The 9,875-nt window shown below is 32.9% G+C and overlaps 1 protein-coding gene across 1 annotated transcript; it reads right to left on the bottom strand.

The window, feature by feature from the left end:
* Nucleotides 1-21: 21 nt before the first annotated feature.
* LOC115441028 (alpha-tocopherol transfer protein-like) lies at nt 22-5,667 on the bottom strand. Its single transcript, XM_030165595.2, has 8 exons — nt 5,440-5,667; nt 4,982-5,135; nt 3,054-3,213; nt 2,379-2,508; nt 1,406-1,537; nt 1,085-1,195; nt 698-800; nt 22-290 (listed from the first exon to the last, which is right to left on the bottom strand). The coding sequence occupies exons 2-8, from the start codon at nt 5,115-5,117 to the stop codon at nt 142-144; spliced, it is 921 nt and encodes a 306-aa protein (XP_030021455.1). The 5' UTR covers nt 5,118-5,135; nt 5,440-5,667; the 3' UTR covers nt 22-141.
* Between the last annotated feature and the right edge of the window lie 4,208 nt (nt 5,668-9,875).

The following is a 9,875-nucleotide window of genomic DNA, read 5'->3' as shown; positions in this document are numbered from 1 at the left end:
TAATTGTTAAAAAAACCAATGTAAATAAAGAAAAACTAATTCATTTATTTTTTATTAAAACGCAATGTTCGTACACCAATAAAAACAGATAAAATTTGTCAACATAAATAAATCAGCCTAGGTGAAATAGAGAATTTATAATCAGTCTATTTCAAGTTTTCTGAAGGATCCATCTAAGCCCGCCATTTCTTTCACCATGGGTTTGCCAGCTCGCTTCGATTCATCTGTTCCAAATTTCACTTCTTGACGCATCCAGTCCTGATATTCTTTTATTTTAGACACCCAATACTCTGCGAAAAACGATAAACGAATTGAACAAAGGCAGTTAATTATGTTATACATAATCCTACCATATTACTATAGGTAGGTACGTTATGAATTCTGAATTCAAAGTATTTCTGTTATGGTTTCACGATATTTTTGAAAAATAATGTATAATTAAATAAAACTATAAGTAGAGATAGCAATATAATCATTTCGCAATAATATGTAGTCAATATCGTAATATTTTGGTCCTCCCCGTGACCGCGGAAGCTGCAGTCGGAAGAAAAGTCGGAAGAAAATTAAAATATAAAAGCCGCGATAAAATCCGAAAAATAGTTTAATCTTAATATCTAATATTCGCGTAAGCATAAGAAATCATTATCCTAATAATATTTATACTACATATGTGTGTTAAAAAATATCTCATACAGACCTATTATATCGACCAATGGACCGCCATCACCACCGTATTCAGTGGGAACAATCTCTTTTGGTATGTGTTCCATTAAGTCAGCGGGTGTTTTGTGTATTTTCAACTGGAAAATAGAGAATAACACCGTGTCTAGTTACATTTTATACGTGTTATGTCGCTTTTATTAGTACATTTTCATTATACTTGTCTAAAATGTAAACAAACATTTTACTCAAAATGACATTCACTGTAAATATAATTATAATCAGCTGCAATCCATCTGTATTTAGATTATTTTTTTACATTCGAATATTTGCCATGCATATCGTGATACCTGAGTGTTTTGTAAAACGTGAAAATAATGTGTTTGTTTCTATTTTTGATATATTATATAAAAATTATATATACTCTTTGCTTAGCCTTCTCGTTTAAGAATCCGGATATAAGCGTGAAAATCTTTTCAACTCCCGATGGAAGATTCGTGTGGTGGCTACCTTTTAATCGCAGAGGCATAGAATCCTGAAAAAAGTATATTTAATATTTACCTTGCAAACAAAAAAAATTGTACCTTATAAATAAAGCTATAATTTTTGTCTTAGACTAGAAATAACAATACGGGGGAAAAATCATAATTACAAGTAAGTTCATTGTTTTGTTAAATACCATTTCATAAGTGGAAGCATAACTTATTTTTTTTTAAATAGGTACCAGTCATATCTACTCACGTACTTGACATACGGAGACCATTTTCTTCAGTAAGCCCGGCGTGGCCTGCACAAAGTGATTCATAGTGACTCCTTGATAGTCCACCATGATTTTTGTTCCTAATACTGAAGCGACATCGTCCTCAATTATTGCTATCTATAAAAAATACCAAAGCTACATTTTAGATGACAATTATAATTATTGTTATTAATATCTAGATCTAAAGCTGTATACAAAAAGGTTATATTTTTTTGTCTTCCCTCAAAGCAGGAATCTGGAACCTAAGGCTCTCCTTAAAGTTAGCCTCTAAGCCACCCGCGTAATATTAAACAGCAATGACTCCTGAGTACTCTGTTATGTCTAATTCGTGTGTTATTTACGATTCAATGGCAAACTGGTGGCAGCGAGGCAAGAATAAGAAATCCAAAGTATCGTGGTTACATTAACCTTAAGTGGTACCATCCTGACTAATAATGACTTCAGTACCCGAGCTTCGCAAGGTTAACGTGAGAAAATAGGTAGTCAGTTTTCATATCTCAAGTACAGGGCTTTGAATCTAATACCGCAAACAGCTGCCATCTAGTTGACATTTGCGTCGGATAACCTGTGCCATTTATATAACTATCCTATGTGCTCCCGCTTCAGTCGGTCGTGTCACTTACCATCAGGCGAGCGGCTTACTCGTCGTTCGATTACAATAAAAAAAAACAAGATTTCTTAAAAAATATTACGATATTAACTTTTTTAGAAACAAGGAGGTGTACGATAAGTCACGCTTGTTATAAGTTTCCGTTAACATTTAAGACATCTCTCTATACATTCAATAAAGCTCCCCGTAATAAAATACTTTGATCTATGAAACCTTTCGCCAATAAAACTTATTAGCAGCGCACGCGCAATTCTTGTTGGGCGAGCGAAATGCTTAATATTATTAAGTAAAGATTTATAACAATAATAATGGGGGTTACAATTCAAATTAAAGTAATTATATACATACCTGCACCAAATAATATAAAACGCACATTATATCAGCTACACTATTCTTTTCAGGATCGTATACTCCCGCCCTAATCAGTATGACTCTTGGGAACAATTTATTCTTTGGTTTTGGCAATACTAAGCATGATCTGTAAAAACGGTTATTAAACAAATTAATTTATTTATTTCTATATACACATTACAAATCCAAAAGTCAGTTTGTCTTTCCGACTGATATTGAAATGGAATTGATTTTTCGATGAAGGTTACTCGAAGACGGATGACAAACATGGGACTTTTTATTTAAAATCCTAAGGGTATCTAATCGGGAATCAATCTTTATGTGAGAATTTACAAATCACTTACATAGACCGATCTAAATAAGGCATCTTCAACCATAATAAATAATAGAAAGTATCGATGTAAAATATTCATTTTTTTTATCTTAGGGATAAAATAAAATAGTAACAGACTGCTGCATTTAGGAATGTGTATGTCGACTGTTGAAAGGCTAATTAACTTAAGCGCCATTTTTTTCGACAATGAGTTTCGTACCTATTTAAAATCAGCAATGTTTTCTATATTTTGGTAAACTAGTTAAATTTTTTCAAATCTTAGACTTAAGTCAATTAGTCTTTCAAGCGTCAATATATAAATTTTTCAACTATTAAAGATCAGGATTCAAGTATCTTACCCTAATTTAAAGAACTCCACGAATTTGTCCTCCGTAGGCAAAATCCTCAATGTTACCTCGGGAGCTGTTGTCCTCAGTGTGTAGTATAAATCCAGCTTCTGCTTAACTCTTTCTAAACTAAACTTACAACCTCTCAGCATAGCTACCAGCCATTGGTCATCTGGAAAGTAGGATAGTGGACATATTTTTACTAATTTCTTTATCGTATGACTGCTAGGTGGCATAATTGTATTGCGTGCGCAATACGACTACCGCTCTGAGTTCTCGGGCTAAAATTCTGGGTCAGGCAAATTGATATTGGCTTTTTCTTTTTAATATCAGCCCGTCTGAAATTCGTGCCAGAAATAGTAATAGACTAACCCCCTAACACAACTTCGGACGAAACACACAACAACATTATGTTTCCCTCTGCCTACCCCTCCGGGGATAGACGCGTAGTGTGTATTTGTTTTTATTATCCTGAATACATTTATTTTTTATATAATTATATCACAATTATAGACTCTAAAGTTTAAAGTCTAAACTATTCCATTGATAAACAAGTTTTTGGAATAATTTACACTTGGAATGTCTTTATAGTGAAGGTCTGTTTCTGAGATTCCATCTCGTTATTTACAATTTTTACCCGTTTCAAAGGTCTCAAAACGGAAAATTTTGAATAAATCAAATTTTGTCCAGTAATATTCATCGCGAAATTATAATTTTATAACTTAAAATATAAATATCAAATATTGCATTTCATTATTCTCTTAATTGTTATATAATTATAAAAAATATGAAAATATTATAATATTTTACTTAAAAATTTATAAATTTCACAGCTTAATTAATTTAAAACAATGGACGATTTCATAGACTTTGATTACAATCATTTTTTGTATAAAGTGTAATAAATATTGTTTCTGTAAATGTGACTTCTTTTTATTCTGTGGAGATTTTAACTTTTGAAGTATACTCCTTTTTCATGAAATTTAACTTGATCAATACCTTCCTATATTATAAATATAATATGGTAGTATGATCGGAGACAACCCGGTTCCTAACATATTCCATCCATATTTTGTTTTTTTATATTAGTAATGCAAGAAATATTTCTATTCTGTTAAATCTTTTATGACTCAATTTTATATTATGTAGTCATTTATGTTGCAAATTATTAAAAGTTTATCTTTATACTTCTTCATGAAAGGATGTTACGAAATTTTAAAATTGATTAGGCGATCAATTATTCTGTGACATAACAAAAGTTAGTAAATAATAACACCAGTGCCAAGCATTGCAAAATTAACCTTACTCATTATCCATACACTATTAACTTGATTATATTACTATTAACAAATGATTATTACTAAAGTTGCTAAATTCAATGAAACAACTGACAATTTCATAGTGGAGTGGGCTTTGATAGGCACTAGTTGAAAGTGTCTGCGTGGCGTCTTAGGTTTTTCTCGTATTTTTTACCACATAAAGACAACTGCAATGTTGTCGGTATTTAAGTTGATAAACATAATCAATTTATCTTTTAATATACTACCTATTTTTTTTTGTGATCTAGAAGTGAAACTCGTTTATCTATAACCACGCTTTATCTATTATCCTTTAATTACTATTGACAAATGTATGGAATAGTGAAGAAATCTGGAAATCTCTATAGGTATATGCGTCATAATAAAAGCACTTTTTTGTAATGTAGGGTCATTGATGGAAGCCCGGTTCCTAAAAAGGCTCACTATCCATGATTTTGTTTTTCTTACGTTGTAGTGCAATGCATTTTTTTTTTGTTATTTCCTTTATTATTTAATTAAATAATATGTTATGATATATTGCAATTGAATCAAAGTATATTCTTTATATTATTTTATGAAATGATTTTATGAAAATTTAAAATTAGGTGGGCCTTCAAGGGTTCCGTTACTTATAATATCTACCTGTTCGTGCGTTCAAGTGCGGTTGTTTAGCAATCCAGTCCTTTAAGTGTTTCACATCATCTTTAGTCCGTTTTGGCTTCTCATTTAATTCTTCTTTGGCTATCTTAGCCAAATCAGACGGGAGCTCGCGAATCATTGTTTTTGTTTCACAAACCTAAAAAAATATTTACTAAAACAACATTTAACTAGCAACTTAAAATAATACTGATAGTTTATCGACTGATCAACCGTATGTATACCTGTTTGATTAATAAGTAAATAAAGAGTCATTAATATCTAGCAAAAGTATATTTATACAATGATAACGATTACTCAAGTACCCATTATTATTATTATTGCCCAAAGTAAGGTTTCGCTTTTGCGCTAATTGGCTATTCAAAACTATAATAGACCAGCTTCTAATATACATATTTTCAAAACAAATGGTAAAACATAAATGTATTGAAGATTAAACTTACCTATCGGATGTTTTCGTGGCCCGGTGTATCGACTAACTGATAAGGCGCGCGACTGTTATCGTGAGTCGAGCTAGTACACCAATGTTAGCAAGGGAGCAGACACACACAAGTCATTGATTACACAAAATAATCTAGAGTAATTCACACATAAGTTATTATTTACTAGAAAAAAAGCATTCAAAATTCAGCCCAACCGTTCTATGCTGTCACACGAACTAAACAGAAAAAAATATACATACTTGAACACCTTCTAGCTGTTTTTATTAACATTCTCATTAAGATAATAACCATGAAACGCTACTCTATATTCTTAGACTTACCTTGGCTGAACTCAAACGTTATGCCACGTACAATGTAGAGTTACTTCGCACATCGCAATTAACTCTTGTTCATATCGACTATAATAAACTTTTAGTAATACTTACATTAAGGTAATTAATAATAATATTGTCGTAAAGTCGTAGTTGTAATTGTAAACGGTACAAGTACGATACGTACGTTGAAGTCCTGGGTTCGAATCCCGGGTCGAGCCAAAATAATGGTGACCGGGTTTTTCCATTTTAAAACTTACTCAGTCACAGCTCGGAGTCAGGAAGATGGCGGTGTGATACCCTCATGCTTCGGAAAGTACGTAAAGCCGTTGGTCCTGCGCCTGATCTCTCCCCGGTCATGTAGGCTTGCCGTCTCACCGAACTATGAAAGTGAAGGAACTGAGACTGCACCCGTGTGTTACGAACACACTGATGCACTTTAATATATCCTGCATACCTGGCTCATCTCCGTTGAGATTGGCCGCCGAGGCTGAAATTCGGCTAGGAGGGATTCATTTATTCAATAATATATTATTTTGTAACTATAACACGTTTGTAATTGCTGCATATACGAGTCGCTTATTTTTTAAGGGCCTCCAGGCTGCGGCGTAGGAGTAACGGGTGACAATATGTAAATATTCCCGTATCAAATCTCTGAAAAATTTTAGATCTTTTTATTAATTTTACACTAATAAAATATTCCTTTGGTAATTGTCTATATAATAGTGTTAGATGCACATTAATATGATGTGTTATCTAGGAGGAGATGCACAAAATCTACAATTTTAGTGGCATTTTCATGAAAAATTAATAAAACAATATCCACATTTAAAAAAAAAAAAATTTTATGTCGTCAAATCTTAAAGGTACAAGTCCGAGACAAGCCGGTCACGGGCCTTTTTTATTCCAAAGTAGACTGCAAACCGCACATATCGTGGCTGCAGGTTTCAGTCATTTTCATAGATTTTGTCACGAAAGCTTTCCCATTATGATATAAGGGTACATTGCAATCTAACAAAATTCAGTTGATGTGACATTTTTAATGATATTTAAAATCGCATAATTATAATTAAGTTGCATTATTTTGACCAATTCCAAACTAACATTTAAATTGACGACTATTTCGAAATATATACTTAAAAGTTACGAAGTATTTATTGTTTCAGTCACTCTTATATAATATTTGTTGTATTATTCGATATGAATGGGAATGATATTTAGGTATTTTTATTTTCGTACGGATTCTATAGATATTGCTTGCGTCTTGGAGTCCGCGTCGCAATTAGTGCTGCGGTCGGATGCAGCCGCGCCCTGTGACTGCATGTCGCGTTACGTCGCCTATGCAAGCCGTGCGCTACAAGGATGTGTTGCTTGGAATCATTTTCATAGAAGTAAATTTCTAGAAATAAATTGTGTCTTTAAAGCCTGTAACTGCGGTCTGTAGTTTGTCTCGGACTTGTATTTTAATCAGTCTTAGCAACACACTTTATGCCGGTTTTAAACGTACCCTTTATTTACAATAAATAATAATTAGTAGATCTTCGAAAAATCGTAATATCTTACTTAACTGGTTTAGTAAGCGGCGGCTTTCACCCAATCATAACAAAGTTGTATCATTTATTACAATGACGATGTCGCAAGACTACTCAAACATTATAAAAAGTTATCTAGAAAAGTGTGACGTTGTAATTAACGATTACTGATAATATCAGATTATGTTTCAATGTTCGTAACTACGCAAGTGGATATGAAACCGTAATGTTTTTTAAGTAAAAGATATATTCAACTAATCTTATTTTAATTCCTCAAGTCCTGACTCCACATTGCTTAATATTATTTTTGACTACATTAATCATCTTAAATAACAAGGGTAGTAATGTTTACAAAAACTAAAAACAGAGCATTCATCACAACTGGCGTATATTATTTTATGCAGAGTTTGGTGTTTTTTTTATTTCAGAATAGCTGGCGCCATAGAATTAATACGTACAATACAATTAATAAGTCTGTTTATTTTCAACTGCTAAAATAATTCAGTCAAATTCTAACTGCCTAAATGAAACTTCTAACGCGAACATGTCTTAGTAATCTTTGTCATGCTAATGCTTTTGGAATCCACTGTTTCGTAGAATTTCGTGTCTTTTGGTAACCTACCACCAGTGATCATAAATCACCATCTTCATAATTTGTTTATTGGAAAATAGGATGAAAAAAAAGGCTTTGTGAAAATTGCAATATACCACTCCATGTTCTAATATTGTGTGTATCTCAATACACTGAATTTATATAAGCAAAATTTACATCTAACCATCTGTCATACAAGTATTAATAACTATTTTTTTAAGTACACGCTGGAATCAATTCAATGTATAATTATTTTTTTATATAAATAATAGCCCTAATATTTCATATAGAAGATTCAATTTCCGACTAATCGTGATAGAAAAAAGTCACAGAACACAGGAATAAAGTGATATCTGTGTTACCTGACTGGGTATTAAACTCAGAATCCCAAAGTCTACAAAGATAAACGCTAGTAGACCAAAGAAGTGAAAAATATCCTATACATTACTATGCAACAGCACTTAAGTCACTTTTACTAGTGCCATTTGCAGTAATTGCGATTCTTATAAATAACCATTTACTGCATCTGAAATAGATTATAAAAAATATTTTAAATGTATGTACAGCTAATGCTATACAAACCGCACATTGTATTTTGCCGTGTACCTATAGTTGCAACTTGCACGAGTCTGTGCATTACATCTTCATAACATCAATGTATTCGCATCAGTTCAGCTTACGCCGTCATGCAACCACCATTATTTACATTTTAACTATTTTTAACAATTAGCTTTTATGACATTGAATAAACAACGTGATCGCCAAGTGATCAGCTATAACTTCAACTTGACCTCAACAACATAAAGACCGTGTGGTACACTCAATACAATGTGTAATCCTTCCTTTTACAAAACCATAAAGATGTTATTACTATTGAGCCCCAGGACTCATAGAGGTTGAATCCAAATAGTATATTGCCCCTTAGTAATGTTTACAATATCTATGTACTCCGTTTTGATGGTTAAAGTTAAAGTGTCTATTTTCCTAGTTACGATGACGACAACATCATAAAGCATACCTAAGCAAAATCCAAATGAAAATAGATATAGCAGAGCCTATACAAATAATAATGTAATTTTATTATAATACAAAACATCTGAAACTTGCCATTTGATGAATTGTGACTGGGACGAAATACATGACGTCATAAATGAGAGGGTTGTACTGCCCCACTCTAATTAATACCACTTGACGGCTCGTAGGCTTGTCGTTTGAATAGAACTACGATAATCCTCATAACAATTGATTGTTTTAACATAAGGTGGGCAATGAAGCAGGCTAGTCATCTAATAGTAAGTGATTTATACCACCAATGACTTCTCTGATGTTATCTCCGAAAAAATATATAAGCATTGCTACAAATTTGTAGCTTCTAAACTAAACCGTCTCACAAAGAAGTCACTGTAAAGTGACAGCTTTGCTCACGCGCTTTGGGCGGTCACCATGCGCCGGAGTTTTGCTTCACTAATATAGATTTATTGCAGTGCTCTCCTTATTTTAGCACTGAATTTGGCTACTATTACCATTATAATCACGCTGGTTAGTATGGAAACTCATTGGCTCTCATGGCTGTCTGGATGCAGTATACAATTGCCTTCTCGAGCCAATCTCCAACAGTAGGTATATCCTTATCGGCTCTTGCAAATAGTTAGTGTAGTTACATGCTTGGACTGTGTAGTGGAAGGTTCTGGGTTTGATTTACGAGCGGAGCAAATAGACTGAGTTTTCGTTAAAACACACTTATTCCAACAGAGTCACATATTTGCATATATGCATAAAAGTTAAATATTTTCCCTTTTTGCAGAATAGGTAGAGGTGTAACACATCCACATTTAAGCAGCTGAGACTGAGTTAGGGATTTAAAATTATAGCAATTTACCGGGCGCGATTCCAAAGTCTGGAATCCGTGCTGGTACTGAGAAAGAAACAATACTTATAACCAACGTACCAAGTAACCAATACAACTAGGCTGCCGAGGTAGTTGATATTACGTTCTTCATA

This window comes from Manduca sexta, chromosome 23, assembly GCF_014839805.1.
Source record: "Manduca sexta isolate Smith_Timp_Sample1 chromosome 23, JHU_Msex_v1.0, whole genome shotgun sequence".
NCBI classification, from domain to species: domain Eukaryota; kingdom Metazoa; phylum Arthropoda; class Insecta; order Lepidoptera; family Sphingidae; genus Manduca; species Manduca sexta.
The sequence above is the reverse complement of the archived record's forward strand: the minus strand, read 5'-3'. Positions and strand labels throughout refer to the sequence as shown.